Raw genomic sequence first — 19,966 nt, 5'->3', positions numbered from 1 at the left:
GCTGTATGCAACAGGAATAAAAACAGTTCATTGCATTTAATCAGCCTATTCATGCACACCGGTGCATGCCCACAACATTGTCTTATAGATACAGGCATGAAATGGCCTGTTCTTTTGTAATTGCTGAGGCCACAGGGAGCTGTCTCCTAGTCTATGCTCTGTGCTCGGGGACAGTGGCAGGATCTGGAAGATTGGAGAGACTCAGTAAATGTTCACTAAGGGAACAGACTGGGAGCCCCGCATCCGTTCTGACCCTGTCCTGGTTCTTTGTACCCAGCCTCCCTGTGCACTCGGTTCTCATGGCAGTCAACATGGCCTGATATGAGAACTGGATTCTGTCGCTCTCTTTGAAAGATTTCCTTTCGCATATCTTTATTTATCTGTTGTGCGTATATGTGCACATATGCATATGCTATGGCACACATGGGGGCCAGAGGACAATTTGTAGGAGATGATTCTTTCTTTCCACCGTGTTGATTCTGGTGTCCCAACTCAGATCATCAGACTTGGTGGCAAGTCTGAGCCATCTGGCCAGTCTCGGTTCCAAATACTTCGTGAGTCTTCTTTGCCCAGAGCTCCTATCTCTTCTTCAAAAGTGGGAACAGATCTTGCCCACTTCATATTTTCTTGAGGCAGAATTATGATATTTGTCCTCACTCACTGGCGTGAGCTCCTCAGATAGAGAGGCTTCTTTTCATTTCCCGTATCCCTAGTCTACAGCCCAATGCCTAACATACCGTGGGTATTAAATAGACGCAGAATGCAGACATGAAGACTTAGGTTCACAATGCAGTAACAAGTTGAGGGAGAAAAATGAATAGTTTAGGGCTGGTAGGGTAACTCAGCAGGAAGGCTGCTGGCCTGCAGGCATGTCACCCTGGATTCTGTCCCCAGCACTGAAAAAACAACAAACAACAAAGCAAAAAAGCATGGAAGCACAAGCGCGCGTGTACACACACACATACACACACACAACACACACACACACACACACACACACACGAACAATCTGACTGGAACATTAGGGGGAAAAGCAAAAGCAAGAGACAAGAGACAAGACTGAATCGTTTCTTGGGTGAGGTTTTGAAGACTTGGAAACCGGACAAAGAAAATGGTCATACTTCGTCAGGCAGTCGGGGGTAGCCGTCTCTTGTGTGTACTCAAACACTCGTGCTCAGATTTGCTTCCTACTCACCTGTGCGCCCCTCCACCTACCCAACCCTAGGCTCCTCCAGTGTCTTTACCTGCTTCCTGAGTGGGCCAGGATATATATATGGGTTTCTCATCTTTGGCCCAACTACATGGGGCCCCAGCTCCCTTTTTTCCCTCTTCCCTGCTGGGGCTGGGAAGCAGGCCAGGCCTAGCAGAGACTGGCCAGGGACTGGCAGGCAGGAGCTGGGTGGTGCCAGGGAGAACCTACACAGTGCCAGGTGGTGCCTTGGGCTCCTGGCTGAGCTGGTGATTCTGATAACCTTCTGCCTGTGAACACGCCTGCCCCTCACCCATCCTGTGTCCAGGCATTGGTATCGGGGAGGGGGCACAGGGCCAGTCAGACCTGCGGGACTTTGGCTCCATCTCTACAGAAGGGCACTCTGTGAGTCAGCCTGCTCCCCTCAAGGCTTGCTCCTCCCCCACAAGCTCCTATTTCCGATGCACGTACAGCCCGTACACACCATGTCCCGGGACACCCCAGTCAGCCGCATGGCTTCCCTGGGTCCCAGCCCCTGGGCCCCTTGGTCGAGCCCAGCCCCTACTGTGCAGCTGTTGCTGTTCCTGCTGTTCCTAGTGTCCACTCATCCCCAGGTCCTGTCTGGGATGCAGGGGGAGGCCTCCCCGGGAGAAAGTTCATCTGGGGAGGATGATCTGGGCGTGGAGGATCTGCCCAGTGAAGAGGATGCACGTGGAGAGGCAGATACACCTGAAGTTAACTCTAAAGCCAGAAAGGAGGATTCCCTCAAGTTAGAGGACTTACCCACTGTGGAGGCTCCTGAGGACAGTCAAGGTCACCACAGAGATGAAAAAGGTAAGTGGTCATTAGCTTCCAAATCTAGGCTCAGGTAGGTTATGCTTCCCTTCCCTACGGCCCAGCCCTAGCAGGAAGTATGCGGGAATTGTACTTTAATAGTATTCCCTTTTTAGGGGAGAAGGAAAAAGCCCAGATTAGTTGGAAGAGATAAGGAAAAAAGGTGGGGGGTTGGGGGGGGGAAGGGAGTTGAAGAGGAAATAAAATTGAGGAGTGGACAGAGAGGGAAAAAATAAGTGTAGAGGCCGGGTGTGGTGGTGCAAGCCTTTAATCCCAGCACTTGGGAAGCAGAGGCAGGCAGGTGGCAGAGAGTTCAAGGCCAGCCTGGTCTACAAAGAAAGCCCAGGATACCCAGAGAGATCCTGTCTTGAAAAACTTAAAAAAAAAAAAAAAGTGGGTGGGTGGGGGCTGGAGAGATGGCTCAGAGGTTAAGAGCACTGGCTGCTCCCCCAAAGGTCCTGAGTTCAATTCCCAGCAACCACATGGTGGCTCACAACCATCTATAATGAGAATGGTGTCCTCTTCAGGCCTTCAGGCAGAACACTGTATATATGATAAATAAATAAATATATTAAAAAGAAAAAAGAAAGAAAAGAAAAGAAAAAAGCATAAAGAGGGAGAAAAAGTATGATGAGAAGAGTAGAAAAAGAGTTCTAGAAGGCATACAGGGAGCTCACAACCACCACTCACCACTCACCTACAGTTTGTAGTGTTAGAAAGCAATCAAAGTTAGAGGTACTTTGTATTGCTTTATGCAAGGGAGGTAAGATAGAGTCTTATTGTGTAGCTCAGGGTGGCCTTGGGCTATCTTCTGCCACCTACCAGCCTCTACCTCTCACTGAGTTCTGGGACTTCAGGTGTGAGTCACCAAAGGAAAGAGGGGTGAGTGGGAAGGTGAGATAGTCTGCTGACGTGGGTCTGCAAACTGAAGCCACTCTACAGATTACAGCACTTTGCAAACTGCCTTCCTGCCAGTAGGTCTGCTGATCACGCTGCCGCCCCCCTCCGCCCGCAGTGGCTGAGTCGCGGTTGGTGGTAGTCCACTGTGCTTTGCACCTAGCCCGATGCATTCATTTCTATTGCCTGTCCCGCCCTTGCAAGACATGAGGGAGGCCACCACCAGAGCGAGAGGAAATCTTCATTCTGGGCACTGGGAAAGGGCCGGGCTGTGAGAGTGGGGCTTATTTATTCGTCTCATTTATGCAGGGGGTGGCCACAGTCTTTGGAGCTATGGAGGTAAGACACCACCTCCACACGGACCAAATCTGGGAACCCAGTGATCTTGATCAGCAGCTCCAGCATGCCCAGATCTGGCTTTAGTCTGGACCCACATCCTCACTCTTCCCACCCCACCTCGCTCTCCCCGCCCTCTCAGACCGCCTCCACCTCCTGACTCCACCCCTCACTTATCCTAACGATTCCTATCCTCATCATCAGACTCCTTGCACCTTTTCCTCTCGTCCCAGGCACCCGACTCTGGCCCCAGGTTTCCCCAGCCTGTGCTGGCCGCTTTCAGTCCCCTGTAGATATCCGCCCGGAGCTCACCTCATTCTGCCACACTCTGCAGCCCCTGGAACTTGTAGGCTACGAGCTCCAGCCTCATCCAGAACTGAGCCTGTGCAACAATGGCCACACGGGTGAGGCGCCTGGGGCGGGGACCTGCGGAGGGGAGTGGCAATCAAGCTGTGCCGAGGGTTCTTGCTGGTGTTCAAGGGTGGGTCGACATCGCTCACTCGCCGCTCCTCACGCAGTACAGCTGACTCTGCCACCGGGTCTGAAGATGGCTCTGGGACCAGGGCAGGAATACCGGGCCCTGCAGCTGCATCTCCACTGGGGAACTTCAGATCACCCAGGCTCAGAGCATACTGTCAATGGCCACCGGTTCCCTGCTGAGGTGGGCACTGGGCTATTGCAGGAGGAACAAGGAGGGTATGGTCAGAGCTCTGGCCTCTCCTCTCTCTGACCCTGATGTCCTCTCTAGATCCATGTGGTTCACCTCAGTACTGCTTTCTCAGAACTCCATGAAGCCTTGGGTCGCCCAGGAGGCCTGGCAGTTTTGGCTGCCTTTCTGCAGGTACCACACTTGTCACTCACGCCCTGTGGGTTTGTGCATCTTGCTAGCGGAGACCCCACTGCAGCACACGCTCACACTGGTCAATCAGCTTTCAGCCTCATTGACTCCTTTGTTCATTTGTTCGAGAGCAGTAGGGAGCCAAGAAGCAGACTATAGGAAGGCTTCCTTTTTTTGTTTGTTTGTTTTTCCTGTTTTTTTTTTTTTTTTTTCGAGACAGAGTTTCTCTGTGTAGCCCTGGCTGTCCTGGACTCACTTTGTAGACCAGGCTGACTTTGAATTCACAGCGATCCACCTGCCTCCGCCTCCTGAGTGCTGGGATTAAAGGCGTGCGCCACCATGCCTGGCAGGAAGGCTTCTTTTCGGAGCCCTCAAACAACAGAAGGCTGACCTGACAGTCATAAATGAGAACACACACACAAAAATAGTGGCCACAGAGGAGGTGAAACCTAAACGGGGGGTGGGGGGGAGGCAGGGGGAGGGATGTTGCACAGAGAGAGGGCAGAGTGAGCTAACACAAGTATGAAGTGCATCATGATCTTCTTCAGGAGACCAGGGGGTGTATGCAGAAACAATGACAGGTGAAACTGTGAAAATCGGCAGAGCCCAGATGGCCGAGAGGCCAAGTATCCTAGTAAACTTTCTTCTCCTTCAGTCGGCCAGTTAAAATCCAGCATACCAAGCTAATTCACTTGTAAACCAAGAATAATAGAATTTGAATAATGAGATTTTTATATCCTGGGGCTGGAGAGAGGGCTCAGCAGTTAAGAGCACTGTTCTTCCAGAAGTCCTAAGTTCAAGTCTCAGCAACCACATGGTGGCTCACAAGAATCTATACTGTGATCCGATGCCCTCTTCTGGCCTACAGGTGTTCATGCAGATAGAGCACTGTGTACATAAAATAAGTAATAAATAAATGAATCATACACACACACACATATAAAGAGTTTATATTCCGTAGCATTCTTAGAGACAAGGAACGGAGAAAGACTATGGAGACCCCCTCCCGTGTTCAGGGCCTCCAACTGTGGCCCTAGAAACAAGTACCAATCTGCCCTGCATTGTATCCACACCGCCCTTGCAGGAGAGCCCAGAAGAAAACAGTGCCTATGAGCAATTGCTGTCACATTTGGATGAAATCGCCGAGGAAGGTCAGTTTGTGCCTTGCCCAAGGAACTGCAGAGCTGAGAATGGAGCTAGGGAAGGAGATGAGGGTGAACTGGCTCGGAGATTGGTAATAATTGTGAAACTGATGAGAGACAAATGGGACTAGGGAAACTACTATCTGCAGGCTTTGACAGTTAGAAATCAAAACCAAACAGGAAATAAAGTTAGGCATAAAAAAAAAAAAAAAAAAAAGCAAAGTTGAGGCTGGCCATGGTGGCCAATGTGGTCTACAGAGTGAGTTCCAGGCCAGTCAGGGCTACATAGTGAGCCTGGTCTCAGAAGCAAACAAAATGAAAAACAAAACAGAGAAAACAAACCAAAAAAATTTTTTTTTAATTTATAGGATTGAGTGTGGAAAACTAAACTTTTTTTTTTTTGAGAGCTGTCTATCATTTAAAAATATCAAATATTTTATATTTATAACTGTTTTAGAGCAGGGAATAGTAGTGCCTGCTGACAATACCAGTGTTTTGTTTTGTTTGAGACAGGGTTTCTCTGTGTAGCCTTGGCTGTCCTGAACTCACTTTGTAGACCAGGCTGGCCTCGAACTCAGAGATCCACCAATCTCTGCCTCCCTAGTGCTGGGATTAAAGGTATATACTATCACGCCCGGCCGATACCAGTTCTTGGGAGGCTGGCTACATGACACCATGTCTCCATGGAGGTTAGGGATATAGCTCGGCATAGAGCAAGAACATAGCATGTGTGAGGCCCTACGTCCACTGCTGCAAACCACTTTAGCTGAAAAACTTGTTCCTGCCCTGAGTTATTTTAAACCTCCCTTTACTAGACTCAGGTTTTTTGATAAACTGGAAGTCATAGAGCTTTTGTGTTTGGTTTTTTGTTGTTATTGTTTTTGTTGTTTTGGTTTTGGTTTAGATTTATTTATTATGTGCAACAATGTTCTGCCTGCATTGTACACCTGCACACCAGAAGAGGGCACCAGATCTCTTAATAGATGGTTGTGAGGCACCATGTGGTTGCTGGGAATTGAATTTTGGACCTCTGGAAGAGCAACCAATGAATGCTCTTAACCACTGAGCCATCTCTCCAGCCTCTTGTACCTGTTTTTTTGTTTGTTTGTTTGTATGTTTGTTTTAAAATGAAATTATTTATTATGTATACAGTCTACATGTACACCTGCACACCAGAAGAGGGCACCAGATCTCATTACTGATGGCTGTGAGCCACCATGTGGTTGTTGGGAATTGAACTCAGGACCTCTGGAAGAGCAGACAGGGCTCTTAACCTCTGAGCCATCTCTCCAGCCCCCTGTTTTTTGTTTTTGTTTTTTATAGTTACAGATATTAAATGTATTTACAAGGTATTCTACTTGTGTGTGTATATGTGGGAGTGTGCACCCCAGCTCCACTTTATCCCAGTCTGGGCTTAAGTCAGCAGGCTTGCATGGTTTGATGGGGCTCTCAGAAGAGTGAAGACTCCAAAGAAGGGCGTACGAACTCTTCTCTTGAGGCTGGAGAGCTGGCGTAAGGCCGCCTCTTAGCGCCTGGAGCCCTTTGCTTCCTCTGGGATGAAGCACACATAATGAGAAGCAGCAACCCTACGCTTGTTCTGGGAGCTTCCCGGGAAGTGATGTAGATGGTACCTCAGCACACACCTCTCCACAGGCTCAAAGATAGAGATCCCAGGCCTGGATGTATCCGCACTGCTGCCCTCGGACCTCAGCCGTTACTACCGATATGAAGGGTCTCTGACCACACCTCCCTGCAGCCAGGGGGTCATCTGGACTGTGTTCAACCAGACAGTGAAGCTGAGCGCTAAGCAGGTAGGAGTGGGGTATAGTGTTGACACACGGTGTTGGGAAATGAGGATGGGACAAGGGGTCCTGTAGTGACCACAGAGGGTTGGTGACCTCTTGTTTCTTTTTGGCTTGAGCCTACCTGGTACTATCGATTGACATATTGACACCCCCATCCGTCCCCAGCTCCATACTCTCTCTGTTTCTCTGTGGGGATCTCGTGATTCCCGGCTACAACTGAATTTCCGAGCCACACAACCTTTGAATGGGCGCATGATTGAGGCTTCTTTCCCTGCTGGAGTGGACAGCAGCCCCGAGCCAGGTGACAGTTGTCTGACAGCCCATGTTGCCATATTTCCCCCAGCCATGGGTCCCTCCTCTTCCCGTGCCTTCCTTTGTGCCACAGACTGTCACAGGGACTCATAGGCCCTGGCTCTAATGTCTTCTTTTTCTCTTCAGCCCACGTGAATTCCTGTCTCGGTGCTGGTAAGTCTGGGTCCCTCTTGTTCCTGATGCTGGAGCCAGGGTGGGGCAGGAATGGACAGACGCACGCCCTTTTTGTGTTCTTGCCCAGGAGCCAGTCTTTTTCTTTCTCTGCAGAATAAATTTCTTCCCTAAATCAATGTAGCAGGTCAGGTAGGGATCTGTGCCTCTGGTTTAGTTATCAGGATGAGGCTCTAGAAATCTCGGGTGATGATAATCCTCCCGCACACGCCTTTCACCTTGAGGCTAGGAGGGAGAATGGCGCCTGTGTTACTCTTCTCACTACCCGCCTCCATCCTCCAGCGGGCGGTTCTGGAGACTGACTCCCTGGGGGCTGTGTGAACACACTGGGGCAAAGGTCAGGAGCATAGGAAGCCAGGTTGGAAAGAAACCCCTGGTACCCCCTGAGGCAGCCCCTGCTTGCCCCTTCCAGGTGACATCCTAGCCTTGGTGTTTGGCCTGCTCTTTGCTGCCACCAGCGCTGCATTCCTCATACAGATGAGGAGGCTGCACAGGTACGCATGGCCCTCTCCTGGCCCAGCCTGTTCTGTATAACCCAGAGTTCTGGGGCTGCGAATGAGCCCATTTGGCGCCCGTTTTCTGACTCTAGTTCCTTGTTCTATAGACACGGAGGTGGGACCAAAGATAGAGTTGGCTACAGCCCGGCAGAAATGGCAGAAACTGGAGCCTAATGAGGAGAAGCCAGCTAAAGGAATCGGAAACCTTGTCCTGTCCTGCTCTTTATACCGCTGTGTCTCTTTAACTACTAAAAATCATTTCCATCTTTTTTTGTTTGTTTGTTTGTTTGGGATGGGGTTTCTCTGTGTAGCCTTGGCTGTCCTGGACTCACTTTGTAGACCACCAGGCTGGCCTTGAGCTCACAGCGATCCTCCTGCCTCTGCCTCCCGAGTGCTGGGATTAAAGGTGTGCGCCACCACCCCGAAATTCTTGCTCTTACTATGCAGTCAAATACTCTACACTGAGCTGTACACCCACTTGATCTTGCTATGTAGCCCAAGCTGGCCTTGAACTGGTGTGTGTGTGTGTGTGTGTGTGTGTTAATGGAGTCTGAACCCAGGGCTTGCACCTACTAGACAAGTGATCGATCACTGACCTAAGCTTCCAGGCCCTTCCCTTGAGCTCTCTAGCTTCCTGTCTCAGCCCCTCGAATGTTGGGATTACAAGCACGTACCATTGTAACTGGATCATCCTGATTATTTAAAAAAATAAAAATATTTCTAATAAAATACATGTAATTGCCTTTGCTCCTCAAAGCAAAAGGGTGTTGTATTAATTTCTTACGGCTGCCAGGGAAAAAACAAAACAACAACTCCCACAAGCTCAGAGTCACGTTCCTACAACACTCTTACAGCAAGCAAGTTGGGAGTCCGGGTGTGCTGGCTTCTCAAGTGGACCACGTCCATTTTCAGGTTTTAAACACTGCCCGATTCCCTCACTCATGGCCCCTCCCCCACGTTACCCTGCCCCCTTGCTTCCATTGTCACTGCTTTTCCTACTGCCTTATCCCTACAATCTTCCCTTCAAGACAGAGTCTTACTCTGTAGCCCAGACAGTCTCCCCAAGTGCTGGGAACACAGGCCCGCACCATCCCGCCCAGCTCTTTCCTTCCCTTGGGGGACCTTGTGATTATACGAGGCCTGACCCGGTCACCTAAGATAACCTCCTCCATTTCAAATTCTTTGCTCAGCCACAGTCCCTCTTTCTGGCTAACGTGGCATGTCCCAGGATTAGAATATGAACCTCTTTGGGGCAAGAGCACATAGCAGTTTGTGTTGAGAGGTTGGCCGGGCCACACCTCTAAACTTCAGTTCACAAACAAGTGAGACTTTTGAGCTTTTTTGTTCCTTGTCAGAGGAAAATCTTGTCCCTTCTTGCGGTTCTGCCTTTAGAGTGTCTGCTCCAGTGGCGGCTGGAACAGAGTGCTGCCATGGATAGCGGCTCTGCCCTGTGCAGACTAAAGGCCAGGATAGTTCCCCAACCCCAAGAAACCACCTCATACAGCTTGCTTGATGAGCCCAGTACCCAACACCTCAAAGCTCCCGTTTGAAATGAGACGTCCCCCCCTACACGAACAGGAGCCAGGCCCTGCTCAATCTGGGGTCCTTCCAGCTCCACTGCCAATTAAAAAAAAAAAGGCTAAATGGGCCCCCCCCAGCATGCCAGAAACATCAGTTTATTAGCCTGAGGAGGCAGCTATAGAGTCTGGGAGGCGGCAGGGCCAGCCCTTACAGGTTGTTGAGTTCCAGAAGGGTCTGGTCCAGGGTCTGGTGAATCTCCACGTTCTCTTCCTTGGCACTAGCCAAAGTCTCTGTGAGGGGAAGCAGCAGGTGAGGTGAGGGAGGGTAAATGGGAGGAAGGACATGAGGGAGGGGGCCGTTGACAGGGAAAGGTAACCGAGAAAAAAAACATGGGAGGAGACACTTTATGGACCTGGGGCGTGTAGGAGACCTGCGGCCTATGGTTTATGGGCATTGAGCCTAAGGTAGGGGCAAATGGGTGGACCGGCCAGGCGCAAGTCTCATACGCTCCAGGCCTCGGCTGGAATAGCACCAGCGGTATGGGGAAGCCTGTATCACAAACGGGTTGGGTTGCCCTTCCTTTAGAAGGTTTAGGAAAGATGGGAACAGAAGGGAAGACAGAGGTTCAGCCGGGAAGGGAAGGTCAGACAGACAGACAGACAGAATTGAGACAGGAAACAGACCTGCGGCTGCTGTGAAAGCCCCTCTTGCCGAGCTCCAGTACTTTTCCTGACTTTCCCTCCTGACCTTGTCTGACCTTCTGGCTTCTTCACCCTGCTGCCACTCCCACCCCTGCCCACTCCCCCATTTTTCTTCCAGTCATTCCATCAGATCCTGGAATCCCCACTAAGTGCACCAAGGTCAGTGATGGGCAGCCGAAGGGGAGAGGAAGGGTGTGCCTGGTGGACCCACATATAGTCACATGCATTGATTATCAGGGAGTGACAGGCAGGGAGTGCCATGCAGAAGGGCGTGTGTGTGTGTGTGTGTGTGTGTGTGTGTGTGAGCCACCACAGTGTTCTGTGGGAGGGCTGAGTGTCACAAGATAGACCGAGGGCCCCAGGAGTGAGCCAGTGCTTTGACAGTGGTGAGGAGCTCTCTGGAGGGCAGGAAAACAGCATGGAGACTAAGTTCAGAGTTTATTAGGTAGTGGAAGAGGGGGTGGAGGTCAGTGGATGGTGGACAGATAGCAGGATAAAGCCAGTGCCCTAGTGGGTGGCAGGAGTGACAGACACGCTCCCTAGGCTGCCCTCGGCCTGGCTATGCAATGTTGCCAAAATCCCCTCAGAGAGAACAGAAAGAGAAGCAGGGAGCCCGCGACAGCGGCCACCACCGTGGTGTGGACTCAGAGGGAAGTGATGTCATTGAGTGCGTTGTCTAGCTCTTCGCTGATGGCCTTGTATTTCATCTTCTGTGCGTAGACTTCATCTGGGGAGCCCAGAGAAGGGAGGGAAGGAGGAAGGGAGGGAAAGGGGGAGGAGAGGAGGGGAGGAGGGGAGGAGGGAGAGAAGATGATGAAATGGAAAATAGAACCAGAGGGACAGACAGAAGAGAGGCCGGGGGACAGGCCACACGGCAGTCAAGGCTTCCTCTTTCCCTTCGCTACCCCGGCTTCTCCCGTCTTCTGCACCCCAGCTTCTCTCTCCCCACTGCAGCCTCCCAGGGGCCCGAGAGCAGTGCTCTGAGCAGGCAGGCAGGCATGCTTAAAAGGGAGAGGAAGGGGGCTGACGAGGAAAGTCTAAAGTCCTAAAGTCGGAGATAAAATTCCTGCTTGCCTGAGAAGGTTGGAAACAGGGGACAGGAGAAGTAATGAAAGTAGAAGAGTCACCAGAATGAAAGGGAAAGGCAACCTCTGTTGATAACAGGAAATACCTGGACTTCAGCTTTTGCCAAGTGTAACTCCGAGTAGTATCTCCCATGAATAGTAGTGTGCAAACCCTGATCTGTGATCAAATAGCGGCTGGGGGCATAGCTCAGTGGCAAAGAACTTGCCTAGCACGTGTAAGGCCTTAGGTCTTAGGTTCAATCCCCCGCACTGAATTAAAAAGATACACACACACACACACACACACACACACACACACACACACACGTCAAAGCTGGAGAGATGGCTCAGCAGTTAAGAGCACTAGCTGCTCTTCCAGAGGTCCTGAGTTCAGTTCCCAGCACCCACATGGTGGCTCTCAACCATCTATAGTGTGAGCTAATGCCCTCTTCTGGAGTGCAGGCATATATGCAGGCAGAGCACTATATAAATAATAAATAAACAAGTCTTTAAATCCTTTTTTTTTTTTAAAGAAAGGAAAAAAAAAAAAAAAGAAAAAAAAAAAAAAGAAGAAGAAGAAGCTGGTGGCTCAGGCCTATAATCCCAGCATTGTGGAGCCAGACTCCAGGGGATTGCCAAAGTCTGAGGCCTCACAGAGTGAAAGTCAGCAATCACGTAGAGAAGGGTCTAGAATCTGTGAGGCTTTTTTGTTTGTTTGTTTTGCTTTGCTTTTTGTTTTGTTTTTTTTTTTTTATCAAGACAGGGTCTCTTTGTGTTGGCCTTGGCTGTCCTGGACTCTCTTTGTAGACCAGGCTGGCCTCAAACCCACAGCGATCCACCTGCCTTTGCCTCCCGAGCGCTGGGATTAAAGGTGTGCGCCACCACTGCCGGCCTTTGTTTTTGTTTTTAACCAAGGCCTCTTGTGTGATCTACCACTCCAGCCCTCAGGAATCCAATTTCACTTTTTGGATATGTGGAGTGTGTGTGTGTGTGCGTGCTATGGTGTCATCTGTGTGAGGGCCAGTGCTCAACTTTGTATGTTGGTCGTTTTTTTGTTTTTTGTTTTGTTTTTTCGAGACAGGGTTTCTCTGTGTACCTTTGGCTGTCCTGGACTCACTCTGTAGATCAGACTGGCCTTGAACTCACAGCGATCTGCCTGCCTCCAGAATGCTGGGATTAAAGGCGTGCACTTAATGTCCTTAATGTCCACCTAGTCTGAGGCAGGGCCTTATCATCACTTCAGATGCCAGGCCAGAACTTCTAGCCATTCTGTCTCCACGCCCATTTCCTGTCCTGTGGTGATAGGACTGCTGGCCTTGCAGACACAGGCTACTGGGTCTCAGAATTCACATCCTCTCAACCACTGAGCCAGCTCTTCAGCCACAGCCATCTGTTTTTAACTCTGCAGGTAACCCTCACTCCTTCTAAACCCGGGGAAGCTCTGGAGCGGCCTGCCGTAGTTCCTCAGATTGCGGAACCCTGGGTAATCCAAGGGTGAGACAAGGCAGATGGTGATGGGCGTTGGGGAGCATCTTTTTACCTTCCAGGTCGTCAATGGTTTTCTCCAGCTTTGCCACAGATCGTTCAGCAAACTCTGCTCGGGTCTCAGCCTGGAATGAAGAAGGGATAAGAGACGCGGCCAAGAGCTGGGGTGGTGACGCATGCCTTTAATCCCAGCACTGGGAAGACAGAGGCAGGCGGATTGCTGTGAGTTCGAGGCCAGCCTGGTCTACAAAACGAGGCTAAGACAGAGGCCCTCCCAGAGAGTCGCCCTGGGTCACCGTCCCTCTCAGCCCTACCCCTCAAATGTCCTGCCACAGGCACCCTCACCTCCTTCAGCTTCTCCTCCAGAAGTCTGATCTCTTCTTCGTATTTGTCCTCTTTGGTGGAATACTTTAGGAGACAAGCACGTGGCGCCAGTCAGTAAACCCCTCCAGCTCCTGTGGATTTTCCTTAAGCACCTAGCCCTCCCTGCCTATGCCCTCTCCTCCCTGCTGCCCCTCTGCCCCCTTCTCTACCTTGTCCGCTTGAGCTTCCAGGGATTTCAAGTTGTTGGTAACAATTTTCAACTCCTCCTCTAGGTCCCCGCATTTACTGCAGGGTTGTGCAGCAGGACGGAGTGGAGCGAGCGTGAGGGCACAGTGGGGGGTAGGGGTTGGGGATGGGGGGAAGAAATGACACAGTGGGGGAGGGGTGGAGGAGAAAAGAGAAGAGCGAAGTGGTGAGAGTGACAGCAGGCGGAGTTTGGAAGCTCCTCCCCGGCCCTACCCCCAAGTTCCTATTGCAGGAGAGAGACAGTAAGGAGCCTGAGATGCTGAGCTGGGGAGGGGTGTGAGGTGAGAAAAGGTGCCTTGCCTAGAAAGGCCCAGAGAGGTTACTACCTCCTCCTCTGAGGCTATCAGCGACTTGAGGGCCTGGTCCATGGTTCGAAGCTCTTCCTCCAGCTGTCTGGCTCGGCTGGGGGCAGCAGGCATGGATCAGAGGGCAAGGCCTGTTTCTGTGGCCTCTGGCTTGGGAAACGGCCTGACCACTGTGCACAGCGCCCCACAGCCGAGCCCTCAGGCCCAGTTCTACGGGTTCCCCTCACACCTCAGGGCATCCTTACCTCTCAGCCACCTCAGCTCTCTCTTCTGAGCGCTCCAGCTCTCCTTCCAGGATCACCAGCTTCCTGGCCACCTGAAGGGAAGTGGCAGGGAGAAGTAGGTCAGTGGGGAATGAATGACCGACCTAGACTCTGGGGATCATGGGTGAAACTGAAGTGGGACTGAGGCTGTCACCTCCTCGTATTTGCGGTCTGAGTCCTCAGCGATGTGCTTGGCTTCCTTCAGCTGCATCTCCTGCAGCTCCATCTTTTCCTCGTCTTTCATGGCCCGGTTTTCAATGACCTTCATTCCTCTGAGAAGCAAGGATAGAAGGAAGTGCACCTTGGGGCCAGTACCAGCAGAGACAGGCCCTTTCCCTCTGAGGTCCCTAACCTGCCCCCCTCCAGGGCCCCCGTCCCCACCTCTCGCTCTCATCCGCTGCTTTCTCAGCCTCCTCCAGCTTTTGCAGGGCTGTAGCCAAGCGCTCCTGTGCCCGGTCCAACTCCTCTTCAACGAGCTGGATGCGGCGGTTCAGAGAGGCCACATCTGCTTCAGCCTGTGGGTCAGAGGGCAGAGGTCAAAAGGCTTTTTATGCCTCAGTGAGGATCTGCTAAGCTCCAAGGGCAGTGCATTTCTTCTCCAGAATCTTAGCTTTCTAGGTGTTTGACTTATTCCCCCCCCCCCCCCATCTAAACAGTCCTCTTCCTAGGTGAACACCTGCGTCCCTCCACAAGCTCCATTCTTCTGAGGCGGTGCCTCCTCTGGCACTATGCATGGTTAGGTTGGTAGGTTGCTGTAGAGAGAGAGAGCGAGAGGGGGGGAGGAGATGGGGGAGGGGGGATGGCGAGCGCACTCCAAATGTTGCCGCAGCCTAAGTCTGAGGCAGCTGTGATTCCTACAAAGCAGGATCTGGCTCAGGTGAAGGGGAGTAGGGGGAAGAATCAGGACAACCCGGACTTTGTGGGCTGCTTAAGAAGCCGCTAATCACAGGGTCAACTTCTGTGGTATCACTAGCTGCCAGGCAGACTTCCCAGCAAAGGACTTCAGAGGCAAGCCGGACAATGGGGTGGGGGGAAGGGAAACCGAGCGGTGACACTCAGACTCTGAATATGGAAAAGAGTTTTGAAGACTGTCCACAGAGTCCCAGGCTACCCTGAGAAAAGAGAGGTTGGGTGGGGCAGGATGGCCTGTAAAGGAAGATGACAACAGCGTGTGGTTAAGCGCACTGGCTCATCGAGCCATGGCTCAGCTACTCCACACTTGTTATATGACCTTGGGCAACACACTTGGCCTCTCTAAGCCTCAGTTTCCTTCTTCATAAGTCGGAGTTAACAACCACAGCTCCTTAGGACACTTGTGAGATAATGCCCAATTAGCCAACAGGACCACACAGGAGGCTCCTAAGCTAAATGGATTTTCACCTCCATGCCAAAGTCACTAAACGGAGATCCCTAAGGAGGGGCCTTGGAACTCTTACTCTTGTGCCTTAAACAAGAGTGTTTATTTTATTTTATTTTATTTTATTTTATTTTATTTTATTTTATTTTATGTGTATCAGTGTTTTGCCTGTGTTTATGTGTCCATATGGCTACGAGCCACCTGGAACTGAACACAGGTCCTCTGCAAGAGCAGCAAGTGCTCTTAGTCACGTAAGGACCTCTCCATCTCCCTCCTCATCTTTTTTTTTTTTTTTTTTAAAGCTCCCAGTTGGTTCTACTGATGTAAGCCACCTACGGGAAATAGTGACATACTCCGCAGATAACATTCTGAATGCATTGCCTGCTCAAGAGTCCTCCAGGAGGAAACCACAGAGTCCCCTGTAGAGATTTGAGACCAAATGGAAGGAAAGAAGGACTGGATCCGTGGAGGGGAAGGAGAGAGTGGTAGAGAGGAGCTGGGTGGTAGCCTCGGGGATGGGTGGGGCTGGCACAGAAGGCAGGCCCCAGCAACACTGCAGGCCAGCAGAAACTCATCGCCATATATAGAAAGCTGTGGATAGCCTATCCTCCAGGTGCCTCCAGTACCTGGAGCTTGGCCACCTAGAACAAGAGTCCATCGTGGGCACAGGGCCCAGTGACTCAATGTGGAAACACTCTGGAGACAGATCTGGGGCCTTACTCTAGAGAGATGGAGGTGGTAGGACAGCCAATGACAAGTTTGGGAAGTCCTGGGGTCATCACATGATTTTCTGCCATGTCTATTCTTTTTTTTTTTTTTTTAAGTTTTTTTGAGACAAGGTTTCTCTGTGTAGCCCTTGGCTGTCCTGAACTCACTTTGTAGACCAGGCTGGCCTTGAACTCACAGTGATCTGCCTGCCTCTGCCTCCGGAGTATTGGGATTAAAGGCGTGCGTGCACCACCACCGCCCAGCTAAACTATGGATGCTGGCTGCTCTCCCACCACAGGATAGTCACTGCTGACCCATTGGGTAAACAGCAAGCAGAAAGAGAAGAGAGAAACTGAGGCACTGCCGTAAGTTAACTTCTGTGCTCAAGGTATATAAGGTATAAAATCGGGCCTCACTTCCTATCTGCTACTGACAGGGCTACCCTGCTTCCCTAACTGTCCTTCCTCCCCACCCCCAAACTCCTTGGGTTTCCAGCCTTGCTTCCAGCTGCACTGAGCCTTGGTTATTTATAGAGTATCAGATGCCCGGGGTCAACTTTGCTAGCAGCTGCAGGTCAGTCCCCTCGCAAGTGCCAGGCCTGGTAGAGGACCAAAACTGGAGGTCCAAGAAGTCCAGCTCTGGGGGGTGGGGGGCTGGGGCGGGCTGAGGAAATAGTGAATGCCACTCGAGGTGCTACTCACCCCCGCAGGCCCCTACTTACAGACTCATCTTAAATTTAAAATGAGAACAGGCGACAGAGAGGGCGAAGGCGCCACATCTGAAGTCTTATGGACCAATCATCTTGCCTGAAGATGTGAGTTGGGAATATCAGGAAAGTGGAGAAGTCTGGTTGGGGATGGGCAGAGAAACCCCAGGGTAAGCGGAGCCTGCCAAGGTGGCTGCTTTGGCAGTTGTGGCCCTGTCCCTCTGCCCTGTGGCCTGGCTGGGGCTTGAGGCTGACAGCTTAACGAGGGTAAATGAGGAGCCATCAGAATCTGAGCTGAGGTTCCGGAGGAGCAGGCCTTTGGGTGCCAGAGGTCAGGGGTGGGGAGTTCCTAATGGCCCCTTAGCGCTCTAACTGAGATCAGAGCCCCATCTTTGGAGAGCTCCCCTCCTCCTGCCCGCTAGCTGCTCACACTCAGCCCTAACACGTGTGCACGCATGTACGTTCTAAAGGCTGAGGCTCAGTCCTGTGGGAAGCAGTAGGTGGTTTTGACTTTCCCAGTGTCTTGGGTTACTTGTGGAGACCTGCCCTGGGTGGTGTTACAGAGAGGAAACCCACGTCTGCTGGTGCTGGAGACCTAGGCTCCCTTTCTCGATCATGCCTGGGGCTCATCACCAGCGGCTAAGTCCCCGGGACCCCGCACTCACATCCGTGGCCTTCTTCTCCGCCTGCTCCAGCTTCTCCTGGGCGTCCTTCACGGACTCGGAATACTTTTCCACCTCATCCTCTGTCCCCTTCAGCTTCTTCTGGAGGGCCTGCTGCTCTTCCTCCAGCTGTGGAGGAGGGGCATTTGGTCAGCCAGGTCTGAGTCCCGACCCTGAGGCAAGGAAGGTCTGGGAAGGAGTGTGTGTGTGTGTGTGTGTGTGTGTGTGTGTGTGTGTGTGTGTGTGTGTGTGTGTGTGTAACTTGTTCTAGGAGATACTTGGAGACTGTTGGCGGAGAAGGGTAAAAGAGAGCACAGTCCTGTCAGCCCTGTTAGGGGGGCTCTGGGACCCATTGCAGCGCTGTGATGACAGGAATGGTAACTGGGGATCCCCCCAGGCTATGGTGGGCGGGTGAAGGCTCTAGTTAGGGCTGAACTCTGGAGGGTCCTTTTAAGGCCCAGCCCCCACACCGGTGGGAAGGCCTTGGAGAGCAGACCCAAGGCTGCGGGAGGGAAGGGGCAGTTACAGCGGGGCCCAACCTGCTTGCATCGGTCCTCGGCTTGCTTCTTGTCGGCTTCGGCCTGCTCGGCACGGTCGATGGCGTTCTCCTTGTCCAGTTTCAGCATCTGCATCTTCTTCTTGATGGCGTCCATGGCTGCAGTTTGAGGTGGGCGGGCGGGCGGGCTGTGAAGAGTAGGGTAGACTGGGCTGGCTTCGAGTCCTAGGTGCACGGGGGAGACACGTCAGGAGGACCGAGAGGGACTGGGATGTCCCAGCAGCGCCGGCGCCTAAAAGGAGGGGTGGGACCGGGCGGAGCCGGGGACCAAGACCCTCCCCCACCAAGGCCCAAACCTTGTAGGGGCAGAAGCACTGTCTGGTTGTGGGGCGCGGCCGCCCTTTGCGCCCACCCCTCCGGTCCGCCCCCTCGGGTCCCGGCCCCGCCTCCTCTCTCCCGCAACTAGCCGTCGGAAGGAAAACTTTCAGGCTGTAAAAAACCTTGGTCAGCAGCGGGAACAGGACCCTTGGGCCGGGGTCTCAAGTGCTTCCTCTCTGATTGACAGCCGGGCCCAAAGGCAGCTGTGGCTGGGGCCCCCGGGGCTATTTCAGGGCGTGAGCTCACGGCAGCTGCCTGGGCGCAGGAACCGCGTGCCCTCCCTCAGCTAGCAGCAGCCGCTACCCTTAATTTAGAAGTTTCCTGTAAATCCCCCCCGCAGATTAAATGTCTCTTGGGAGGCGGATCTCCTGCACGCCTCTGGTGCCTCAGTTTACCCCGGGGCCCCAGACTCCAGGTTTGCCCTACTGACGTGGAAGGTGATGGCTAAGTCTTTTCGTGTGCTTGGAGAAACTGAGGCAGGAGGCCTCCTCACCATCCCCCCCAAGGGCGGGCCTGGCATCTATTAACCTAGTGTTCCCTCCCAGTCTCAGTGCCTAGAGCCAGGTCCTCAGCGCCCGCCCGCCCCGCCCCCCACGTGCCCCGCATATTTTCCACGAGGCTGAGGCCCCGCTGGCCAGGGCGCTCTCCCCACCCCCACTCTCACCCGGGACAAGGCGCTCCCGCCCCCTCGGGCTCTGTCGGCTCCCCCTTTCGCTTCTCTCCTTTTTTTTCCCTTGGCGCCCGCCCTTCTCCTGCCTTCTTCTCTCAGCGGACTCGGCGGTCTTCCCCAATGGGCCAATTTGACTCCGAATTTTCTTTTCTGCCCTTTTTTGGGATGTTTCTCCGTGGGGTGGGGGGCGGGGCCGGGCAACTGAGGGCCGGAGGGAACGCGGGGAAGAATTACGCAGCCACCAGGCATGGGGAGCAGGCAGCTCCTCCTCCCAGGCTTCTTACAAACCGCAGCGGAGCTGGGCAAGGGTGGCGGAGATCTCTTTCCCCTCTCTGGGGTGGGCGAAGGGAGCAAGAGCTACGGTGCCCCGAGGGGGGGAGTCCCCAGAGAGGGGGCGGGCAGCGCCTCTCTGAGTCTAGGGGATGCAGAGGGGTCGGAGGCCTGGGAGTGGCTGGCTGGCTGGCTGGGGACCACCGTGGGAATCCTGGGCAGAGGAGCCAGGCCTGGGGGGGGGGGGTGCACAGAGTGAATCCCCATCCGCTTCGCTGTCTGCTAACTAGACTCACACTAACTAGCGCACATATGACTTGAACTGGGAGTTGACCCCAGCCCACCGCTCGCTCTGTGTCTCTTAAACTCCGTGAAAGAAGAAGATGTCTCATCTATCCAATAAACCCCTAGGGTTTAGCTTTCTCCTTCTCCTCCAAGTTCTTCGCTTTTCTTTCTTTCTTATTTATTTATTTTATTTATTACATATGAGTGCTTTGTCTGCAGAAGAGGGCACCAGATCTCATTGTAGATGTTTGTGAGTCACCATGTGGTTGCTGGGAATTGAACTCAGGACCTCTGGAAGAGCAGGCGGCACTCATAACCACTGAGCCATCTCTCCAGCTCTCTTCACTTTTCTTATGCACAAAATTGTGGAGATCCTTTAAGCCACGAATTAGATGGCTCCTCGAAGTTGAAGTGGGCTCTGAGCTTGCATTCTTGCACAGTTCCTGTCACTTCCTGGGTCCGGTGTGTGGCCTTTCTTGTTCTCTAGTTTGTTCATTTATTTAC

General features: G+C 52.5%; 2 protein-coding genes across 5 annotated transcripts; one reads left to right on the top strand and one right to left on the bottom strand.

Annotated features, from left to right (window-relative positions):
- The first annotated feature begins 1,336 nt into the window (after positions 1–1,336).
- Positions 1,337–8,234, top strand: Ca9 (carbonic anhydrase 9). The gene is made up of 11 exons (XM_051157222.1): positions 1,337–2,023; positions 3,230–3,259; positions 3,490–3,660; positions 3,775–3,917; positions 4,005–4,097; positions 5,179–5,245; positions 6,890–7,047; positions 7,207–7,342; positions 7,480–7,506; positions 7,937–8,018; positions 8,129–8,234. Exons 1-11 carry the CDS (start codon positions 1,651–1,653, stop codon positions 8,193–8,195), a joined length of 1,347 nt encoding a protein of 448 aa, XP_051013179.1. The 5' UTR covers positions 1,337–1,650; the 3' UTR covers positions 8,196–8,234.
- Positions 8,235–9,681: 1,447 nt separating this feature from the next.
- Positions 9,682–18,076, bottom strand: Tpm2 (tropomyosin 2). 4 transcript variants are annotated; one of them, XM_051157196.1, is made up of 9 exons: positions 17,903–18,076; positions 17,367–17,492; positions 14,312–14,445; positions 14,085–14,202; positions 13,913–13,983; positions 13,689–13,764; positions 13,138–13,200; positions 12,848–12,917; positions 9,682–9,832 (listed from the first exon to the last, which is right to left on the bottom strand). In XM_051157196.1, the coding sequence occupies exons 1-9, from the start codon at positions 18,014–18,016 to the stop codon at positions 9,750–9,752; spliced, it is 855 nt and encodes a 284-aa protein (XP_051013153.1). In that variant the 5' UTR covers positions 18,017–18,076; the 3' UTR covers positions 9,682–9,749. The 4 variants fall into 4 exon arrangements, with proteins under 4 accessions (XP_051013153.1, XP_051013139.1, XP_051013145.1 ...); XM_051157182.1 differs by lacking the exon at positions 13,689–13,764 and adding an exon at positions 13,326–13,401; XM_051157188.1 differs by lacking the exon at positions 9,682–9,832 and adding an exon at positions 10,663–10,970.
- Between the last annotated feature and the right edge of the window lie 1,890 nt (positions 18,077–19,966).

Source organism: Acomys russatus, chromosome 2 (genome assembly GCF_903995435.1).
Source record: "Acomys russatus chromosome 2, mAcoRus1.1, whole genome shotgun sequence".
Taxonomy (NCBI): Eukaryota; Metazoa; Chordata; class Mammalia; order Rodentia; family Muridae; genus Acomys; species Acomys russatus.
Note: the sequence above shows the minus strand (reverse complement) of the source record. Positions and strands in the feature narration are given on the sequence as shown.